This window comes from Cetorhinus maximus, chromosome 34, assembly GCF_964194155.1.
Source record: "Cetorhinus maximus chromosome 34, sCetMax3.hap1.1, whole genome shotgun sequence".
Classification (NCBI taxonomy): domain Eukaryota; kingdom Metazoa; phylum Chordata; class Chondrichthyes; order Lamniformes; family Cetorhinidae; genus Cetorhinus; species Cetorhinus maximus.
In genome coordinates, this window is record NC_135912.1 from 2961082 (window position 1) to 2984053 (window position 22972).

General features: G+C 47.8%; 1 protein-coding gene across 1 annotated transcript in view; it reads left to right on the top strand.

The window, feature by feature from the left end:
• The window catches only part of LOC144671757 (retinal guanylyl cyclase 1-like), a 36024-nt gene extending 13386 nt beyond the window's left edge, over positions 1-22638 (top strand). The window contains exons 5-14 of the mRNA XM_078533774.1: positions 190-339; positions 4793-4941; positions 6317-6480; positions 8188-8380; positions 10994-11168; positions 13494-13592; positions 14881-14975; positions 16325-16410; positions 20217-20298; positions 22482-22638. Of these exons, the coding sequence (XP_078389900.1) occupies positions 190-339; positions 4793-4941; positions 6317-6480; positions 8188-8380; positions 10994-11168; positions 13494-13592; positions 14881-14975; positions 16325-16410; positions 20217-20298 (1193 nt within the window). The 3' untranslated portion in view covers positions 22482-22638. The remainder of the gene's footprint in view (positions 1-189; positions 340-4792; positions 4942-6316; positions 6481-8187; positions 8381-10993; positions 11169-13493; positions 13593-14880; positions 14976-16324; positions 16411-20216; positions 20299-22481) is intronic.
• Positions 22639-22972: the final 334 nt, after the last annotated feature.

Below are 22972 nucleotides of genomic sequence, written 5' to 3' on the forward strand. Positions count from 1 at the left end.
CTTTGCATTGACGGGTTTGGCACGCTCTTGTTACACTCCCCTGTGGCCTATTCACACACGGGCACCATGTTAAAAATTAACCGACCTGTGTAAACACGATTGCTCAGAGAACTCTGCATTGGCAAATGAAGGTTTTTTTCCAATGGGAATTTACCACTCTGCTCTAATTCCTGCTTTGTGTGCCATTAGATCAGCTTTGGACGGCACCAGAACTTCTCCGAGACTCGCACCTGGAGCGGAAGGGGACTTTTCGTGGAGACGTCTACAGCTTCTCCATCATCATGCAGGAGCTGATAGTGCGAGCACCCCCATTCTCCATGTTGGAACTACCTCCTAATGGTACGCCCAGGTTAACGTGTTGACAATGTAGACTTGTGTCCTTAATCTGGGGGAAAAAAACACATTAGCTGATGGGACAAGTACTAGGGGGACGAGATTTAAGGATTTGGGCAAGAGGTATGAGGGAGGACTGTGAGGATGAACTTTTTCTTAAAATGCAACGAGTGGTAATGACCTGGAACTCGCTGCCCACGATGGGGGGGTGGAAGTGGAGATGATGAATGATTTCAAAAGGAAATTGGATGGGCGCTCGAGGGATATAAACTCGCAGGGGATACAGGAGGGGGAGAGCGGGGGAAATGGGGCTGACTGAAAGGCTCCACAGAGAGCTGGCATGGATTGAGATGGATGGGCCAAATGGCTCCTTTCGGTGCTGTAGTGACTGTATGATAGCAGGATAGATACAGACGAGGAAGGCAATTTGCCCCTTCATTCCTTCACATCTTAACAAATCTGCATCAGACTGCACCTTCCCTATTTGAACGCCAAGGTTAAGATAGTTCAGCACGCAGAGTGAATAGAAACTGCTCTCCTGGCAGAGTGAGCAGAGAGGAGGAGGGATCGAGATCCAGCTTTGCTGTTCATAGCCCGTGCTCAGGTGGTAGCCCTGTTTCTCTCTACACCTCTGCAGCAGGAGGTTGTGCGTTCAAGTCCCACTCCGCAGACGTGAGGGCAAAGCTGACACTCCCCGTGCTGTGCTGAGGGAGTGCTGCACTGCTGGAGATGTCATCGCTGGAGTGAGACACTAAACCACCAGCCCCCCTCAGGTGGGCAGAAAAGACCCCATGGTCATCAATTGGAAGAAGAGAAGGGGAGTTTCTGGAGTGTGTCCTGGGGTCAGACTGCCTGTTACTCACTATCTGTGTGAAGATCTTCCTAACACCGGCTCTGGACTTGCTTCCCTCCAGATTAAATTTATGCCCCCATGTCGTGCGCCCAATTTGTGCACAGCAAGATCCCATGAACGGCAATGTGATCATGACTAGATCTTTTTTTTAGTGATGCTAGTTGTGGGATGAATAGAACAGGGGTGGCAGGAGCCTTTAAAAAATTTGTCAAAAGTAGAAACTATTGTGATGAAAGCTCGGTGTATCTGAACCAAGTACTTGGCCAGTTGCCAAACATGTCTGGTAGAATATATAATTCGCATGTGATAATAAGTTATTTTATATTTTTCGATGAGATCACCCCTCATTCTTCTAAACTCCAGGGAATATAGGCCTAGTCTACTCAATCTCTCCTCGCAGGACAATCTCCTCATCCCAGGAAACAGTCTAGTGAACCTTTGTTGCACTCCCTCTGATTTAGGGTTTGGCATCTTTCTTACCTGAAGAGCCTTGTAAAAATAAATGCCTAAAATAAAAACCATTGCGCGCTGCAAAATGAAAACTTGGCGTTTCGAATCCAAACACTTGACCAATTGCCAAGTGTCTCTGGTAGAATTTTTAAGAATTCATTTACAGGATGTGGCTAGGTCAACATTTATTGCCCATCCCTTATTGGCCTTGAGAAGGTGGTGGTGAGCTGCTGCCTTCTTGGACCTGTCAGGAAGACATAATAACTTTCACAATATTATTGGGATTTATTGTAAAGTAGATTAATAATGTTTGCATGTGTGTGTGTGTTTGACTTAATTGAATTAAGGGAAACTGGTCTGAAGACTTTGATGTATTAGAAGATAAACAAAGTTTGAAATGTTAAGTAGGTAAACATATGTGTAAAGGGGACATTTGCATTGTGAGATAAATCAGACTAACTTGAATTCAAAGGAAGGGTGAAATGTTTCACCTTGCCAGGAGAAGTTAATAAACTGTGTGTTTATTTTTCCCTAGAGATTACAGGTAAAATTGGCACTATGAGAGATTTTTATTAATAGAGAGGGAAAGTCCAAAGACATAGTGAAACAATGGGGATTTGTATTCAAAGGGGAAAATATGTATACAAGAGAGAAGGCTGTGTGTAAGGGAAAGCATTCTAAGATCTAAAACAAGTGTGAAAAGCCTCCAGCATTTAAGCCTCAAGCTGTAGTCTACAAAGAGCTGAAGTTAAGAAAACTCATTTTGAATTGGATTGTTCAGGGTGTTGTGTTTCTTTGCCTGGGTCTTTTAAAATCTATGTGTCTTACAGTTGCCTTAATGAAAGTGTAACTGGGAGTTAGATTAACTAGGGGATTTAGAAGTTATCATAATAGTAATTTGTAGATCTATGCATGTGGTTAAAATCATTTCTTCTATTAATAGCGGTTTAATTTAGTTTTGTAAGAAACCTATAAGACTCGGTGGTCTTATTACTACTGAATTCAAGGCACACATCTCGAAATTTATACAAAGTGCAAAACAAGTTTCAAGTTTCCCACTGGGATTTGAGCAGCTCAGCTTTTGCCATCGGCTGTGCCATAACAAACTGCTGTAGCCCCTGTGGTGTAGGTACACCCACCGTGCTTTTAGGGAGGGAGTTCCAGGATTTTGACCCAGCGACAGTGAAGGAACGGCCGATATATTTCCAACTCAGCATGGTGAGCGGCTTGGAGGGGAACTTCCAGGTGGTGGTGTTCCCATCTATCTGCTGCCCTTGCCCTTCTAGGTGGTAGCAGTTGTGGGATTGGAAGGTGCTGCCTAACGAGCCTTGGTGAGTTCCTGCAGTGCATCTTGTAGATGGTACACACACTGCTGCCACTGTTCGTCGATGGTGGAGGGAGTGAATGTTTGTGGATGTGGTGCCAATCAAGTGGGCTACTTTGTCCTGGATGGTGTCAAGCTTCTTGAGCGCTGTGGGAGCTGCACTCATCCAGGTAAGTGGAGAGTATTGCTTCACACTCCTGACTTGTGCCTTGCAGATGGTGGACAGGCTTTGGGGAGTCAGGAGGTGAGGCCACAGGATTCCTAGCCTCTGACCTGCTCTTGTAGCCACAGTATTTACATGACTAGTCCAGTTCAGTTTCTGGTCAACAGGAACCCCCAGGATGTTGGTAGTGGGGGATTCAGCGATGGTAATGCCATTTAATATCAAGGAGTGATGGTTAGATTCTCTCTTATTGGAGATAGTCATTGCCTGACACTTGTGTGGCGCGAATGTTACGCGAATGCATAATTTGCATATTAAATAAAATAAAATAGACATTGCTGAAAAAGACGTTGTTGAAGCTTTTTGTCTTGCACACAGGACAATTCGCAAGGATACTAAATTATAAATGGAACAACAGTTTATACTGCATGAGAAGAGAGGGCTGATGGTTTGGCAAGTGGACTCAAATGGTCCTGAATTGCCCTGATAAGAAAAGCTTTGACAACATGTGTCTTTTTTCAGCAATACTCCAGTTCTGTAACAAAAGAAATTAAAGCAAAATTCAAATAGTCCTAACTCTGAATTATCGCACTTTTAAGCTTATTTTAAATCTATAATTTTGTCAGTGAAGTCGTCTTTAAAGCAAACTTTCACTCAAGATGCCCACAATTAAGACCCACTTTTCAGCTGTTGACCCTCGTGATTAAAAAAAAAACGCTTATAATGGCACATTCAGAATGATTTATCGGTTGTTCCATTAGAAACAATATTGGTCGCAACCATAAAATGTGTTCTTCGAACCAAACGCATTATCTGTAAACATGATGTAGCTGTACCACGCAAACAGGTTTATTCGGAGCACAGTGTTTTTTGTTAAAATAATCACTTGAAAACGTAAAGCGCAGCATAACGATTAGTTTTTATTTCATCCCCCATGATAAAAACACAACTCCAACTTCTCTTGACTTAATTTTTGTTAGATTTTTTTCATGAAAGTGCGTGAAAGGTTGGGAGCCGCAAATGAGATGTGAAGGGAGACGTGGAATGGATGTTGTGTCTTGGGGTGAGTCCAGAACTAATGGGCACTGTTTTAAAATTAGGGGTCGCCCCTTGAGGACAGAGCTGAGGAGGATTTTTTTCTCTCAGAGGGTTGTGCGACTTTGGAACTCCCTGCCTCAGAAGACGGTGGAGGTAGGGGGGTGTCACTGAATATTTTAAGGCCGAGGTAGATAGATTCTTTTGTTAGGCAAGGCAATCAAAGGTTAAGCAGGGATAGGGATGGTGGAGCTCAAAACACAAACAGATCAGGTGTGACCTCAGTGAGTGGCAGAGCGGGCTCGAGGCGTCGACTGGCCTACTTCTGCTCCTATTGCGTGTGTTCGTACGTGGGTCTGGAGTCACTGGCCGCAGGACCCCTCCTCTAAAACTACTCACCAATTTTCTGCTGTCTCACCCACATCTACTGTAAGGTGCTTTTCCATGGTTAGGGACCGTTATTAAGATTTTTTAATGGGGCTAATCAGTTATTGAGCACTGCCCAATCATCGGTAGGAACAGTCCCGCAGTGTCCGGTCTTGCCGATGGAAGTCAAAGGCCTTGCGCCCCCTGAATAAAAGGTTTTGCCGTCACTTGGGGTGGTTTTCCACTATTCTTTCAAATTCCGTTGCAGATATCATTAAGAAAGTGCAGAAGCCTCCGCCTCTGTGCCGGCCATCCGTCTCGGTGGAATTGGCCCCTCTGGAATGCATCCAGATCATGAAACAATGCTGGAGCGAGCAGCCGGAGAGGCGACCAAACTTCAATCAAATCTTTGACCAGGTCAGCACTCCTCCCCCCCCACCCCCTAACCCCTGCACGGGGGGGCTCTTTTCCCTATCGCGTTGCTTCTTGGTCTTTGGGGTGCCAACATCGACAATGTAAGAATGCAAAATTTTAACACCCTTTTCCCCCCCTGTAGGATAAATTGTTGTGCTCGTTTGAAATTTGGCGTTCTTGCATTTGTCCTGATGAGTGCAAGACGAAAAGCTTCGACAACATGTCTCTCTTTTCAGTAACATTTAAGTTCTTTATTACCAAGTGACTTAAACGCAAATGCGCGGTGTTTATTTCAACTACTAATCGTATTCGGAGGTGAGGATCACTTTTTGAATTTATGGGATGGAAGCATTGTGCTAAAGTTAGTGGATCAGTAACCCAGCTGCCAGAGGAGATGGTGGCTTAGTGGTGATGTTGCTGGACCTGTAATCCAGAGACTCAGGCTAATACTCTGGGGTATATGGGTTCAAATCCCACTTATCTAAAATTTGCAAATTTCATTCACACCTTATCTGTGGAACCCTCATCCTCTCTGGCCCCACCACGGAATTTAAATTCAGTTAATAAATCTGAAATTGAAAACTTGCCCATTGTTAAGGACTAGCTTTCAGTGATGGTGACCGTGAAACTATCATTGATTGTCATAAAAACCTGGTTCACTAATGTCCTTTCCCCATCCTTTCCCGGTCTGGCCTACTTGTGACTCCAGACCCACAGCAATGTGGTTGACTCTTAACTGCCCCTCCGAAATGACCTAGCTAAGCGTTCAGTTCAAGGGCAATTAGGGTTGAGCGAGAAATGCTGGCCTTGCCAGCGACGCCCACATCCCAAGAAATAATAAAGGAAAAAAGCTTCAGAAAACCTGAGCTCAATCCCACCATAGAAACTGGATTTTAAATTGAATTTCTGGAATAAAATACTCATTATTCATAATGATCGTGAAACTATCGGGGGAGGAAATCTGCCACCCTGACCTGGTCTGGCCCACCATTGACTCCAGACCCTGCAGCAATGTGGTTGACTCTTAACTGCCCTCTGAAATGGCCCACTCAGTTATACCAAACCGCTTCAGAGAAACGGCACTGATGGTGTACCTACATCACACGGACTGCAGCCGTTCAAGAATGCAGCTCACCACCACCTTCTTGTGCCATTAAGGATGGACAATAAATGCTGTTCAGTAAACAAATGAAAAAAAAAGAAAATGGTTTTATTGACCTTAAAACGCATGAGTTTTACAACAACTTGCGATCCTTTGAAATTTGCCATTCCTGTATTTGTCCTGACGAGTACAAGACCAAAGACTTTGGCAACATGCCCCTCTCTTCTGCAATATTCAAAAGCTGACCTTCCTTTTGTTTCTCGCTTCTGCCGGCAGTTTAAAAACATTAACAAGGGGAAGAAGACCAATGTTATCGACTCGATGCTACGGATGCTGGAGCAGTACTCCAGCAACCTAGAGGACATGATCAACGAGAGGACAGAGGAGCTGGAGATTGAGAAGCAGAAAACTGACCAGCTCCTGACGCAGATGTTGCCACAGTGAGTGCCAAATGCAAACCCTTCCGTCGGGCTCCTCCCATGAATAGAGCCGACATCTTAATTAGGCTCAGGGTGGGCTGGTGAGTTTAGCTGGGGTGACGTCCCCTTCCAGTGCAGTACTGAGGGAGTGCTGCACTGCCAGAGGTGCCATCTTTCAGATGAGACTTCAAGATGAGGTCCAGTCTGCGTCTAAGGTAGTCATAAAAGAACCTACGGCCACTATTTCGAAGGATAGCAGGGAAAGGAAATTCTCCTGGTGCCCTGGGCCAATACTTATCCCTCAATCAACATCACTAAAATAGATTATAGATTATCACATTGCTGTTTGTGGGAGCTTGCTGTGTGCAAATTGGCTGCTGTGTTTCCTACATTACAACAGCGACTACACAATAATTAATTAGCTGTAAAGTGCCTTGGAATGTCCTGAGGTCATGAAAAGTGCTATATAAATTGTCATGAAGCTATAATATCTTTCATAATATTAATGTAGGCTTATGGGTGTGAGTGTGAATAGTTCTGTCTGTGTGACTGATTTAATTGAATCAGAGTCAGATAGACAGCAAGGTTGAAATGATCAAAGGGGTTAGGTGTAAAGCAGACTTTTGAAATAGAGATGGACCAGAGAGGATGAGGGTTCCACAGATAAGGTGTGAATGAAATTTGCAAATTTTAGATAAGTGAAGGAGTTGTTTGGGTTTCAAACAGATGGTAGAATGTTTACAACTAACAAGGTAAATAGGGCAAGGCTATTATGTTTATCTTTCACAAAAGGGCCAAATGAACTCCTGTAGCGATTCTGTCATACTCCAATGGCCAAGTTGAGTGAGTGGGCAAAAACTTAATCGGGTTAAACAGGACACAAACGCTCACACTCTGGACTGGTTGAGCGAGATACTGGAGGGTTTGTTCCACCCCACCTCACCCTCCCACTCTGGAACTTGGCAGAGTTAGGAACAAGGGGGTTAAATGGTCAGGGAAAAAAGATTAGATAAAATGTAGGATTTCTACAAGTTTTAGCATTTAATAGAAGGGATTTCAGAAAGGCGATTTATTTGCCCATATTCTTATATCTTATTTGACCCATATTTCTTACATTAGGCTGTTCTGCCTTGTTTACAGTTGTTTAACGAAAAATGACATAATGCCAATGTATATACTCTCTAACAGTCACTAACGCCCAAATTAATGCTGGGAATTCTGCAGTGAGTGATTGATTTCCTGACTCCCCAAAGCCTGTCCACAGCCTACGAGGCACGAGTCAGGAGTGTGATGGAATACTCTCCTCTGCTCTGGATGAGTGCAGCTCCCGCAACGTTCGAGAAGCTCGACTCCATCCAAGACTAAGCAGCCCTACTTGATTGGCACCCCATCCGCCACCTTCCACATTGACCCCCCTCCGCCACCAACGCACAGTGGCAGTGGTGTGCCCCATCCACAAGGTACACTCCAGCGACTCACCAAGGCTCCTGCGACAGCGCCTTCTGGACTGTAGAGCAATTAATCTGGGTTGGACCCCCTACTCTTAGAATAATGACAGGCACAGAGAGTAATGTCCCCACTTACACGTGGCGGGTAATAAATGGTGGGCCATCCCAGTGATGTCCGCACCCCAAAGAGTGAATAAAAAAGATTATGCATCTCATTGTTTCTCCCTGAAAGACGAGGTGCGATTATTAAGCAAAGCCTTGTCCCTTTTCTGATCACCAGCTCGGTCGCTCAGGCACTGAAGACCGGGGTCCCCGTGGAGCCTGAGCATTTCGAGCAGGTGACCATCTACTTCAGCGACATTGTTGGCTTCACCACCATTTCAGCCATGAGCGACCCCATCGAGGTGGTCGACCTGCTCAACGACCTCTACACCTTGTTCGACGCCATCATTGGTTCGCACGACGTGTACAAGGTAATCGGCCCACAGTGACGATAGGTGGTTTTGTCAGATAACATTTGACCAGTTTGGGCTGTAATCGGAGGGCGATACAGCTGTGTAGAAGAGGGCGTACCAGGTCCGAATTGACAACGTTAGATATGCAGCTCCCTTTAAGAGAAAACCAGGACAAACTTCAGAGTGAATTGAGAGCAAGTGATGCTCATTGAAACCTGTACAGAAGAGCTGGGTTTTTCCCTGAGGGGGTGGGGTGGGGAGGGGGCGTTTGCTTGTGGACAGGGAGAGGATTCAGAAGGGAAGAGTGGAAACTGGTATTTGTATTGAGCTATAGTTTCGCAATAAAACAGTTGTGATTCACAGAATATCTTCTGCTGGCTGATTCGGTGAATGGACATCCACCTTTCAGACACTAGTTATGTAAACTATATTCAGATTTTATACAATTACAAGGCGTTCAGCAGACCATTCGGTGCAATGGGTCGATGCCAATGTTTACTCGCAACATGAGCCTCCTCCCACCCCTTCTCCATCTCCCCCTTTCACCCCGTCCTCCTCTTCCTTCCTCTCTCACGGGGAGGATTTTTTACCCTCGTCGGGTGGACAGAGGCAGTCGGGAAGCCGCCTGTGATCGGGGCTGGACTGTGACTTCACGTTGACAGGCCAATTTAAGGCCCGCCCAGCTTGAAACGGGAGTTGCAGCGCTCAGAGCTGCCTGTGTGGGTGGTGGGCAGGAGGGCAAGTGCGAACTTTGCCTCGGGGGTGCGCATTTGGATATCTCCCTGAGGCACAAGAGCTGCCTCAGGCAGATGAGCATTTCTCAAAATAACAAAAATAAAGGTTTCTAAAATGTTATAATAATGCCCCTGTCACATGATTAATCAAATTTAAACATTTTTAATTGATTTTTATTTGCTGTCGGAAACCTCATCCTGCCCGTGGATGAGGTTTCCTAAAATAGAAAAAATGCAAAGGCTGCTTGGCCTTTTCGCCTGCCCCGCCCACCGAAAGGGTGGGTGGGGGCAGCGAAAAATTTCTTTCAATGACCTTTTTAATGGCCCTAATAGGCCTTTTCATAGTCGGGCGGGCGAACTGCCAACTCTGGAGCACACCCACCGACCGAAATGTTGCGCGAGTGTGCCATGATGTCGGTGACGCTTGCCTGTTGTCATCATGCGTCAGTTTAGGCTCGGTTGGGTCGGGCGCCCGCCCGCCCGATGAGCTAAAAATTCCCCCCCGTGTGTTTACCCAGCTTCCCCTTTAAAGGAATCCGTGCTATTCGCCTCAATCACTTCCAGTGGTAGCCGGTTCCACGTTGTCACTGCTCTCTGGGTAAAGAGGTGATTTGTGTTTATGTACCCCCTCGATCCCCTTTCCTCTTCTACCCACATTTAAACTCCTGTAGCATTGTGGTAGCGCTACTGGACTGGTAACCCAGAGGCCCGGGCTAATGCTTTGGCGCCAAGGGTTCAAGTTCCAACAAGCAGCTGGTGGAATTAAAACCCAAATAATTAATAAATCGGGAACAAAATGCTAGTGTCGTTAACGTTGATCATGAAACTGTGGGATTGCCGTCACACTAATGCCCTCAGGGATGGAAATCTGCTGTCCTTACCTGGTCTGGCATACATGTGACTCCAGACCCACAGCAATGTGGTTGGTACTTAACTGGCAAGCCTTTCGGTTCAAGGGTAGTTAGCGACGGATGATAAGTGCTGGCCTTGCCAGCGACGCTCACATCCCACGAACGCATAATGGGAAAAAAAAGGATTATCCAAGGAATGTGTAGCCTCCTTAGTGCTCCTACCGCTATGTCCCAGTGATGAACAGTAATTCGCTGGAGTGTAAAGTGAATTCAGCTCATTATAATTAGGGAAGGAATTGTAGATAGAGATCACTCGTTTTCTCACACCGGAAGCTCCCCTTGCTGTTCACTCTATGGAGTGAGACAAAGGACGGACACCTTTGGTTGACAAATTGATGTAAGTTCCCATTGCTACCAGGGGTAAAGGGACTACGGTTAATGTGGAGAGACAGGAGAAGCTGGAGTTGCTCTCCTGAGAGCAGAGAAGGTTAAGGGGGAAATGTAATCAAAAAATGTAATTAAAATCAGGAAGGGTTTCGGTAGAGTAAATGAGGAGAAGCTGTTTCCACTGGTAGGAGGGTCGGTAACCAGGGGGACACAGAGGTAAGAGAATTGGCAAAAGAACCAGAGGGGGAGATGAAGAGTTGCCTTTTTACGCAGTGAGTTGCTGTGATCTGGAATGTGCTGCCTGAAAGGGCAGTGGACGCATGTTCGATAGGAACTTTCCAAAGGGGGTTGATAAATACTTGAAGCGAAGCTTTGGTTTGTCAGGGCAGTGGGGCGCAGAACAAGGGGAAGCGGGGTTAACTGGATAACCCTGCCAAAGAGGCACGATGGGCCCGAAGGCCTCCTCCTCCTCCCTCCTCCTCCTCCATCATCTCCTCCTCCTCCTGCTCCTCCTCCTCCTCCTCCATCACCTCCTCCTCCATCACCTCCTCCTCCATCACCTCCTCCTCCATCACCTCCTCCTCCATCATCTCCTCCTCCATCACCTCCTCCTCCATCTCATCCATCATCATCATCACTCTCGGGTTCCGTGCTCCTAGGTGGAAACGATCGGAGACGCTTACATGGTGGCTTCCGGCCTCCCGAACCGGAATGGGACCCGGCACGCAGCGGAGATCTCCAACATGTCCCTGGACATCCTCAGCAGCATTGGAACGTTCAAAATGAGGCACATGCCCGACGTCCCAGTGAGGATCCGAATCGGACTGCACTCAGGTATGTCTCAGCGGCCTTTAGAGGGTTGCCTTCAGGGTAAGGTTGCGGAACAGGGGGATCTCAAGAAGCCTGAAAGCAGGTGCAGCCAGTAATAAGGAAGGGGAATGGAGCGCTGGCCTTTATTGCAGAGGGGGATGCAGTATGAAAGTAGGGAAGTCTTGCTACAACTGCACAGGGAGTTGGTGAGATCGCACCTGGAGCACTGTGCACAGTTTTGGCCTCCTCGTTTGAGGAGGGATATACTTGCCTTGGGGAAAGTTCAGAGAAGGCTCACTCGGCTGATTTCTGGGATGAGGGGGGTTTGTCTTATGAGGAAAGGTTGAGCAGGTTGGGCCTGTACCCATTGGAGTTCAGAAGAATGAGAGGTGGTCTTATTGAGACATGAGATTCTGAGGGAACCCGACAGTAGATTCTAAAAGAATGTTTCGCCTGGTAAAGGAATCGAGAACCAGGGGGGCACAGTTCCAAAATAAGGGGTCTCCCCATTTAAGTCGGAGATGAGGAGGAATTTCTTCTCTCAGTGGGTGGTTAGTCTTTGGAATTCTCTTCCCCAGTGAGCAGTGGAGGCCGGGTCACTGAATAGATTCAAGGCTGAATTAGACAGATTTTTGATCTGCAAGGGAGTCAAGGGTTATGGTGGGGGGGGCAGACAGGAAAGTGGGGTGAAAGCCACAGTGAGATCAGCCATGATCTTATTGAATGGCGGAGCAGCATCGAGTGGCTGAATGGCCTCCTCCTGTTCTTTAATTCTTATGATTCTGTGCTGGAAGGGAAATTTTGGACGAAAGTCTGGAGCGAGACAGTGTCGTGGAATGAAAAAGAAAGAAGGACTTGCATTCCTAAAGTGCCATTCACAACCTCAGGATGTCCCGAGTCACTTCACGGCCAATGAAGCCCTTTTTTTCTTTGGAAGTGTAGCGGCTGTTGAAACATAGGAAGCGCAGTGTCTAATTGGTGCACAGCAAGCTCCCACAAGCGGCAATGTGATAATGAGCAGATAATCTCTTTTTGTGATGTTGCTTGAGGGATAACTATTCACAGGACATTAGGGAAGCCCCCACCCCCCCCGCCCTTCTTCAAAGTAGCGGCCAGGGGGATCCTTCACGTTCATCTGAGAGGGCAAATGAGGCCTCGGTTTAATGCCTCATCTAAAAGACTGTACCTCCAACAGTGCGGCACTCACTCAGCACTGCACTGGGAGTGTCAGCCTGGATGTTTGCACTCAGGTTTCTGGAGTTGGATGTGAACGCACAACCTCTTGACTGGGAGGCAAGTGTGCTCCTAACTGAGCCACGGCATAAAGGGGGGAAGCAAGACGGAGAGGCTTAGGGAAAGAATTCCAGAGTTTAACTATTATAATGTGGACAAGTTAGCTGCTGCGTCTCTGATATCACAACAGTGACTACACTTCAAAAGCACTTCATTGGCTGTAAAAGAGAGACGTGTTACTGAAGCTTTTCGTCTTACACTCATCAGGACAAATGCAAGAATGCCAAATTTCAAACAATCACAACAAGGAGAAAAGGATGTAATTGGTTGGCGAGTTGATTCTGATTGGCTGAGGCATTGCCTTGGAGAACAATGGGGCCTATCGGCTCCCCAGGCTCCCAGATAAATCAAAAGAGATGCAAGGCTTGAACAAATTCCTTTTGTTTGCAGAGAACGAGTTACTGTGTGTGAATGTATGTTGCTTCTAGCAAGTGCAAATGACCCACGTTATGAACTTGGCCAATTATCTTAAATTGGCAGTTGGTGTAGCTAATAGTGCACTCAGGATTGTTCAGCGTTGCTTTCTCCATAGCAACATATAGGCCAATCAGAGTTGACTTGTCAACCAATCAGCACCCTTTTCTCCTGTAGCATAAACTGTTGTGATCGTTTGAAATTTGGCATTCTTGCATTTGTCCTGATGAGTGTAAGACAAGAAGCTTCGACAACATGCCTCCCCTTTCACCAATGTTCAAGTTCTGTGCTTTGGAACGTCCCGTGATCGTGAAAGGCACTATATAAATGCAAACCTCTTTTAAGAGCTACCACTTTGACAAAGTATTTGGCTGTCTGCTGTAACATCTCCTTATGTGGCTCCGTGTCGAATGTTGCTTGATAAGCGCTCCAGTGAGGCCACTTGTGACGTTTCACCACATTGAAGGCGCTACATAAATTCAAGATGTTGTTAGTGCAGCATTTACGTTTGGATGCTGGAGGTTGACCGTTCCACTTCTCTCATTGAGCGAGAAAGAAGTTTTAGTTGCAACTAGTGGTTAAAATGGTGAAGGAACAGTGGGACTATTAAAATCATGTTTACACGCCTGTTTCTGTCTCCAGGTCCGTGTGTGGCAGGTGTGGTAGGACTGACCATGCCGCGGTACTGCCTCTTCGGAGACACAGTCAACACCGCTTCACGTATGGAGTCCACTGGTTTGCGTGAGTTGTGAGCTCAGTAAAGAGAAGGTTTATTGGCTGACAGTGTGACGGCCAATCAGAACTGCTTTGGACAGCCATGTGCATGACAGAGGACCCATTCCGTAACCAGTGCCTCCCAAACAACTAACCTCGGGGTGTCCCCATGCGCTCTACGGCCAATGTAATGGGGGAAATGTGGCAGCCAATTTGTGCACAGCAAGCTCCCACAAATAGCAACGTAATAATGACCTGACAAACCTGTAACCCACTCCTGGGTATTTGTTATTCTACACATAAACCACCCAGCCAGTTCGATTAGATTCCAGTCTGTAACCCACTCTTAGGCATCTGTAACTCTATATATAAACCATTCTGAACCTCTCCATTAGATTCCAGCTTGTAACTCACTCCTGGATATCTTATTCTATAAATAAACCATCCTGAACCCCTCGATTAGATTCCAGTCTGTAACTCACTCCTGGATAACTGTTATCCTATAAATAAACCACTCAAACCCCTCGATTGGATTCCAGTCTGTAACTCACTCCCAGGTATCTGTTATTCTATATATAAACCACTCAAACCCCTCGATTGGATTCCAGTCTGTAACTCACTCCCAGGTATCTGTTATTTTATATATAAACATCCCGAGCCCCTCAATTAGATTCCAGTCTGTATCTCACTCCCAGGTATCTGTTATTCTATATATAAACATCCTGAGCCTCTCAATTAGATTCCAGTCTGTAACTCACTCCCAGGTATCTGTTATTCTATAAATAAACCACCCCGAACCCCTCGATTAGATTCCAGTCTGTAACTCACTCTCAGGTATCTGTTATTCTATATATAAACATCCCGAGCCCCTCGATTAGATTCCAGTCTGTAACTCACTCCCAGGTATCTGTTATTCTATATATAAACCACCCAAACCCCTCGATTGGATTCCAGTCTGTAACTCACTCCCAGGTATCTGTTATTCTATATATAAACCACTCTGAACCTCTCGATTAGATTCCAGTCTGTAACTCACTCCCAGGCATCTGTTATCTATATACAAACCACCCGAACCCCTCGATTAGATTCCAGTCTGTAACTCACTCCTGGTATCTGTTGTTCTATATACAAACCACCCAAACCCCTCGATCAGATTCCAGCCTGTAACTCACTCCTGGTGTCTGTTATTCTATGTATAAAGTCCCCTGAGCCCCTTAAGTAGATTCTGACCTCTGACTCCATCTCTGCTATTTGCTACACTCTGAATAATTGTCCAGTTTTTAAAAAATATAATTGATAATATCTCTGCTTGCAGCCTATAGAATCCACTTGAATGAAAGTACAGTCAGCATTCTGAAGAGCCTCAACATGGGCTACAAAATAGACCTGAGAGGAAAGACTGAATTGAAGGTACAAGAGCTGATAGAATCACAGACTGAGGGTGTCTGTGAATAAATCGTTGAAGGTGGGCAGGATAGGGTTAATAAAGCATATGTGGCCCTGGGCTTTTGAGAGCAGGGAAGGTAAGCGAAACCTGTATAAAACGTTAGTTCAGCCCCAGTTAGAATAATACGTTTAATTCTGGGTGTCGCACGTTAGGAATCATGTGAAGGCTTCGGAGAGGGTGCAGAAGGGATTTACTAGAATGGTTCCAGTCTGTAACTCACTCTCAGGTATCTGTTATTCTATATACAAAACCACCCGAACCCCTCGATCAGATTCCAGCCTGTAACTCACTCCTGGTATCTGTTATTCTATGTATAAAGTTACAGGTTTGTGGAGAGACTTGAGAAGCTGGGGTTGTTCTCCTTAGAGCAGAGGAGGCTAAGGTGAGCCCTGAGGAGATCTACAGAGTACTGGGATTAATTAGAGATGCAGATTTATTCACCTTTATCAAAGTAAAACTGCATCCCTAGCCTGGCAAAGCTCACTGTGGAATACACATGGGGATGAGAGTGGACTTGACCAGGGCTGTAAAACAGGAGTAATCGCTTTAGCTTCCCATGATACCACACTCCCGATATTAACTTCTGCTGAAGTAAGTGGGACTGAGTAGGAAGTGGTGTGTATAACAGGTGACTCTCCAAACTCCACAAACTCTTCTTCACACTCTTTAGCCTGAGAGTAATCCCTACCCCCAGGACCTGTGGGGCTCACCTCTTAGAAGAGGGCAATGCTGTGAAACATTGCAATTACGTAGCTAAACGGGCAAATAGGTAAGCTGTTGTAAGACTTCTACGAAGTTTCAGAGGTGTTCGGAATCACAAAGGGTTCAGATTGAGTAAACAAAGGGCAGCTGTTCCCAAGGGCCGAAGGCTCAACAACCAGAGGACGCTGGTTTAAGGTGATTTCCCGAAGGAACCGAGGCGACCTGAGGAGAAATCTTCTTCGCGCAGCGCGTGGTTAGGATCGGGAATGCACTGCCCGAGAGCGTGGTGGGGGGCAGGTTCAATCAGGGCTTTCAAAAGAGAATTGGATAAAAAACAAAACTTGAAGGGGAAGGAATAGCTGGGATATGGGGAAAGAGCGGGAGAGTGGGACTAACTGGATTACTCTTTGAAAGAGCCAGTGCAAACTCGATGGGCCAAATGGCCTCTTTCTGTGTATACTGGTCTAGGATATGTGTGAATGAAGCGGGGGAAGGGAGTTGTACAATGACTGATCATTTGATGCTTCAGCGATCTGTGTTGAAGAAAATGATTGAATAAAATACGTGGAATACCCTTATGTTTAACGTTAACCATGCTTGTTTCCTTAAGGGTAAAGGCATCGAGGATACCTTTTGGCTAGTTGGAAGAGAGGGGTTCATAAAGCCATTACCAACTCCACCAGACCTCTTACCTGGGTACGTGTCTCCCCTCGATCGCAATGGCCAACGTGTTCACCCTGTAGGAATCGAGGCTTCGTCTAATCAAGATGTTTCAGACGATCGATGGATTCGATAGAGGTCGATAGAGAGAAACTCTGGCTGGCGGGAGCCGGGAGGGAGGGGCGATGGGCCCAAAACATGGGGGTAGAACTTTAAAATGAGAGTGAGGCCGTTCCGGGGTGATGTCAGGGAGCTCCTTCACGTGAGGGAGAGTGGAAATCTGGAACTCCCTCTCACCCTCCTCCGCCACCCATCCCCAAATAAAAAACACCTGGGAGACAGTTTGGAGCTTTCAAGATTGAGATTGGTAGATTTTGGTTGGGTAAGGGGATTGAGAGATATGGAGGTAGGCAAGAACATAAGAAATAGGAGGAGCAGTAAGACCACTCGGCCCATCGAGCCTGCTCTGCCGTTCAATACAATCGTGGCCGATCTTGGGCTTCAACTCCATTTTCCCGCCCTCTCCCCAAATCCCTTAATTCCTTGAGAGACCAAAAACCTGCCTATCCCCACGATGGATTCAACAATGGATCATCCAAAACCCTCTGGGGTAAAGAATTCCAAAGATTCACAACCCTTTGAGTGGAGAAATTTCTCCTCATCTCAGTTCTAATGATTGCCCCCTGATCCGGAGACCGTGCCGGTGTTTTAGAGGTAGTTGGAATTGGAATACAGACCAGCCTTAATCAAGTTGGATGGTGGAGCAGGCTCGAGAGGCTGAATGGCCTCCTCCTGTCCGGTCACTATGAGCCTGGAAACAGTGGAGTGGCAGATTCCAAATTAGAGTTAAAACATGAGCGATAGGAGCAGGAGTAGCCCCCATAGTCCCTCAGGCCCACTGGAGACAGGCCTATGACGCCAACTCCACCTTATCCACCAGTGGTAGTGACCAGAGCATCTGTTTGTCTCAGTGATGTTGGTTGAGAGACAGGAGTTGGCCAGGACACTGAGGAGAACTGCCCTGCTCTGCTAAACCGTGACATAGAATCGTTTACCGGATAATATCTCATCCAAAAGACGGAGCCTTGGAGAGAGCGGCCCTCCCTCGGCGCCTCAGACAGAGCAGCCCTCCCTCAGCGCCTCAGACAAAGTGGCCCTCCCTCAGCGCCTTGGAGAGAACGGCCGTCCCTTGGCACCTCGGACAGAGCAGCCCTCCCTCAGCGCCTCAGACAAAGTGGCCCTCCCTCAGTGCCTTGGAGAGAACGGCCCTCCCTCGGCGCCTCGGACAGAGCGGCCCTCCCTCAGCGCCTCAGACAAAGTGGCCCTCCCTCAGCGCCTCAGACAAAGTGGCCCTCCCTCAGTGCCTTGGAGAGAACGGCCATCCCTCGGCGCCTCGGACGGGGCGGCCCTCCCTCGGCGCCTCGGACGGGGCGGCCCTCCATCGGCGCCTCGGACGAGGCGGCCCTCCCTCGGCGCCTCGGACGAGGCGGCCCTCCCTCGGCGCCTCGGACGGGGCGGCCCTCCCTCGGCGCCTCGGACGGGGCGGCCCTCCCTCGGCGCCTCGGACGGGGCGGCCCTCCCTCGGCGCCTCGGACGGGGCGGCCCTCCCTCGGCGCCTCGGACGGGGCGGCCCTCCCTCGGCGCCTCGGACGGGGCGGCCCTCCCTCGGCGCCTCGGACGGGGCGGCCCTCCCTCGGCGCCTCGGACGGGGCGGCCCTCCCTCGGCGCCTCGGACGGGGCGGCCCTCCCTCGGCGCCTCGGACGGGGCGGCCCTCCCTCGGCGCCTCGGACGGGGCGGCCCTCCCTCGGCGCCTCGGACGGGGCGGCCCTCCCTCGGCGCCTCGGACGGGGCGGCCCTCCCTCGGCGCCTCGGACGGGGCGGCCCTCCCTCGGCGCCTCGGACGGGGCGGCCCTCCCTCGGCGCCTCGGACGGGGCGGCCCTCCCTCGGCGCCTCGGACGGGGCGGCCCTCCCTCGGCGCCTCGGTAATATCCTACTGAGGCTCCCTGTCCATATTTGTGCTATGAATTCAGACCTGGACGCCACAGAGATTCACAATCTCCTCAGCAGCTTTGACCCTCTGTGTGGCTGATATGTAGAACATACAGCAGAGAAACAGACCCTTCGGCCCAGCAGCTTATGCTGGTGTTTATGTTTCTTTTTTCTTCATTCACGGGGATGTGGGCTTCGCTGGCTGGGCCAGCATCTATTGCCCATCCCTAATTGCCCCTTGAGAAGGTGGTGGTGAGCTGCCTTCTTGAACCGCTGCAGTCCCTGTGGTGTAGGTACACCCACCGTGCTGTTAGGGAGGGGGTTCCAGGATTTTGACCCAGCGACAGTGAAGGGACGGCCGATATATTTCCAAGTCAGGATGGTGAGTGGCTCGGAGGGGAACTTCCAGGTGGTGATGTTCTGCTGCCCTCGCCCTTCTAGATGGTAGAGGTCGTAGGTTTGGAAGGTGCTGTTGAAGGAGCCTTGGTGAGTTGCTGCAGTGCATCTTGTAGATGGTACACACACTGCTGCTACTGTGCGTACGTGGTGGAGGGAGTAAATGTTTGTGGACGGAGTGCCAATCGAGCGGCTGCTCATTCCCTGCTTCACCACTCCATCAGCTTAGCCATCTACTCCTTTCTCCCTCATGTGTTTATCCAGCTTCCCCTTAAATATATCTGTACCATTCACCTCCACCACTCCCTATGGTAGTGAGCTACACATTCACACGAACATACAAATTAGGAGCAGAAGTAGGCCATTCGGCCCCTCGAGCCTGCTCCGCCATTCAATAAGATCAGGGCAGAGCTGTTTGCGTTTTGAGTTCCACATTCCCATCTACCCCCGATAACCTTCGACTCTTGTTAGGCAAGGGAATCAACTTACCTCCACCCTTAAAAAATATTCAGTGACTCCGCCTCCACCACCTCCTGAGGCAGAGAGTTCCAAAGGCGGACCACCCTCTGAGAGAAAAGATTTCTCCTCGTCTCTGTCCTGTAAGGGTGACCCCTAACTTCAAAGCGGTGCCCCCCTGGTTCTGGGCTCATCCACAAGAGGAAACATCCTTTCCACGGGCACCTTGTCAAAACTGTTCAGGATCTTATAATCTTCAAACAACTCACCCTTCGCTCTTCTCACTACTCTCTGGGTGAAGACATTTTTGCTGAAATCCCTTTTGGATTTATCCGTGACTCTCTCATATTTATTAGCCCTATGGGGACTCCCCTGCCCCCTCCCCCATCACCCCCCATCCGCCCTGAGAACAAAGCAGTAAACACCGGGAAATAAGAGTACTGGTCCGAACTGGTCTTTTATACCTTAAAATGGAACATCAGTAAAAACTGGGGAATAAGAGTACTGGTCCGAACTGGTCTTGTATACCTTAAAATGGAACATCAGTAAAAACTGGGAAATAAGAGTACTGGTCCGAACTGGTCTTGTATATCTTAAAATGGAACATCAGTAAAAACTGGGAAATAAGAGTACTGGTCCGAACTGGTCTTGTATACCTTAAAATGGAACATCAGTAAAAACTGGGGACTAAGAATACTGGTCCAAACAGTTTTTTCCTTCTGGGTTGCAAGTGGAAACATCTCTATGTCAACCCCACCAAACCCTTTCACCATTTCAAAGACCCCTCTTGGCCACCCCTCAGCCGTCTTGTTTCTAGAGAGGAGATAGAGCCCAGTTTGTTCAATCCTGCCTGATGGTTGTAATCTCTCAGTTCTGGTATCATCCTTGGTAAATCTTTCTTTTTGTACTTTCTCCAGTTCCTCTGTAGTCTTTTTAGAGTATGTCGGTTCTACGTTTAAGCAATGTGATTTCATTTCCCTCTCTCATCATCATCATCAGAGCCAGTAACCACGGCATTAGTTTGGAGGAGGTTCCACCGGACAGACGACAGAAGCTGATGAAGGCCCGGAATATGAAATAGGTATAGATTCATGAATCTTATTAGCTTTGATCCTTGTGAGTGTGTGACCATCTCGCTCCTCATCCCATACTTTACGTTTACTGATTTCCCTCCGTTATCTTAATGCATCTGTTTTCCCCTCTCTTCCTTATGAATCGTCATAATCTGCTGTCCCTCAATTCGACATCTACTCAGGATCGCAAACAATAGGAACATACAAAATAGGAGCAGGAGTAGGCAATTCGGCCCCTCGAGCCTGCTCCGCCATTCAATAAGATCATGAGCTGATCTGTTTGTGTTTCAAATTCCACATCCCCACCTACCCCCCACCCCCGCATAACCTTCGATTCCCTTGCCTAACAAGAATCTAACTCCGCCTTAAAAATATTCAGTGACCCCGCCCTCCACCGCCTTCTGAGGCCGAGCGTTCCAAAGTCGCACAACCCTCTGAGCTCTGAAGAAGAGTCATATGGATTCGAAACATTACTCCTGTTTCTCTCTCCACAGATGCTGCCAGACCTGCTGAGTTTTTCCAGCATTTTCTGGTTTTGTTACACTGAACGGTAGCTCCTTTCTCTGTAGCGGTTTGCTAGGCCATTTCAGAGGGGCAGTTAACAGTCAACCACATTGCTGTGGGTCTGGAGTCACATGTAGGTCAGACAGTGGAAGGATGGCAGATTTCCTTCCCTGAAGGACACTTGTGAACCAGACGGGTTTTTAATGCCAATCTGGCGGTGTAATGATCGTTGTTAATGAGACTGGTATTTCAATTCCGGGTTTGTTTCACAAATTTAAATGCACACAGCTTCCATGGTGGGATTCAAACTCGCATCTCTAGAACGTCAGACCAGACCTCCGGGTTACTAGTCTAGTAACAAACTGTCGCTTGAGTGCGCAGAACTTGAATATTGCTGAAAAGAGAGTCGTGTCCCCGAAATTTCATGTTTTGCACTCGTCAGGACAAAGGCAAGAATGCCAACTTTCAAAGGGAATAGCGATTTCCTCCTGCGGTATAAATTGTTGTGACTGTTTTGAAATTTGGCATTCTTGCTTTTGTCCTGATGAGTGCAAGACGAAAAGCTTCGACAGCGTGCGTCTCTTTTCAGCAAAGCCTGAAATCAAAAATCCGATTGATTTTACAGAGGCCTTAGTGCAGGGCAGATTGTGTTTTCTTATGATGCCGCCTCAACCCTGTCAACCTCGTGCGTTCTGACAGGGAGCACTGACTCAACTCTCATGTAAAGTGTGGCCACTTTGCTATTGGCTAGGCTATTTGCTAGGCATGGACAATTTTCTAAATGGGGAGAGAATTCAGAAATCTGGAGTGCAAAGGGACTTGGGAGTCCTAGTCCAGGATTCTCTTAAGGTTAACTTGCACGTTGAGTCGGTAGTTAGGAAGGCAAATGCAATGTTGGCATTTATTTTGAGAGGACCAGAATATAAAAGCGGGGATGTGCTGCTGAGGCTTTATAAGGCTCTAGTCAGACCACATTTAGAATATTGTGAGCAATTTTGGGCCCCGTATCTCAGGAAGGATGTGCTGGCCCTGGAGAGTGTCCAGAGGAGGTTCACGAGAACGATCCCAGGGATGAAAGGCTCAACATATGAGGAACGTTTGAGGACTCTGGGTCTATACTCGATGGAGTTTAGAAGGATGAGGAGGGATCTGACTGAAACTTACAGAATACTGAAAGGCCTGGATAGAGTGGACGTGGGGAAGATGTTTCCATTAGTAGGAGAGACTAGGACCCGAGGGCACAGCCTCAGAGTAAAGGGAAGACCTTTTAGAACAGAGATGAGGAGAAACTTCTTTAGCCAGAGAGTGGTGAATCTATGGAATTCATTGCCACAGAAGGCTATGGAGGCCAGGTCATTGAGTGTATTTAAGACCGAGATAGATAGGTTCTTGATTGATAAGGGGATCAAAGGTTATGGGGAGAAGGAGAGAGAATGGGGTTGAGAAACTTATCAGCCATGATTGAATGGCGGAGCAGAATCGATGGGCCGAATGGCCTAATTTCTGCTCCTATGTCTTATGGTCTTATTATACCGTAGGGCAGAGGGACCCATCCCCTGCACATGTTGGCCCCTCAGGAGAGTGAGAGAGAGAAATTATTTTAAACTCGAGAGTTTAGTTGTTGTCGGTAAGACTTGATCCATGATTGAAGTGTAAGGTTTGACTTTTCCTGCTTCCTTTTTTGCAGTTTATATCCAACCCGATGAAGGAATCAATGAAGTGTCAACGCGAAAGGGCGAAACGACAGTCTTGCATTTCTATAGCGCCTTTCAAGACCTCAGGATCTCCCAAAGTGCTTCACAACCAATGAAGTGTAGCCACTGTTGCAATGTTGGAATTGTGGCAGCCAATTTGCGCACAGCAAGCTCCTGCCACAAACAGCAATGTGCGAACGACGAGATCGTCTGATTTTTTTTAAAATAAAAAATGATCGTGGAGGGATAAATATCGGCCCCAGGACACCAGAGAGAACTCCTCACCCCCACCACCCCACCCCCCGCCCCGTGGGCTTGTTTATGTCCACCTGAGAGAGGGCAGACAGTTCATTTGAAAGATGGCGCCAAAGACAGTGTGTCGCTCCCTCGGTGCTCAACTTTCTGGAGCGGGTCTCGAACCTGCAAATGTGTCTCAAGAGGCGAGAGAGAGAGAGAGAGCAGGATGCACTGGGCCAGAGCCGAC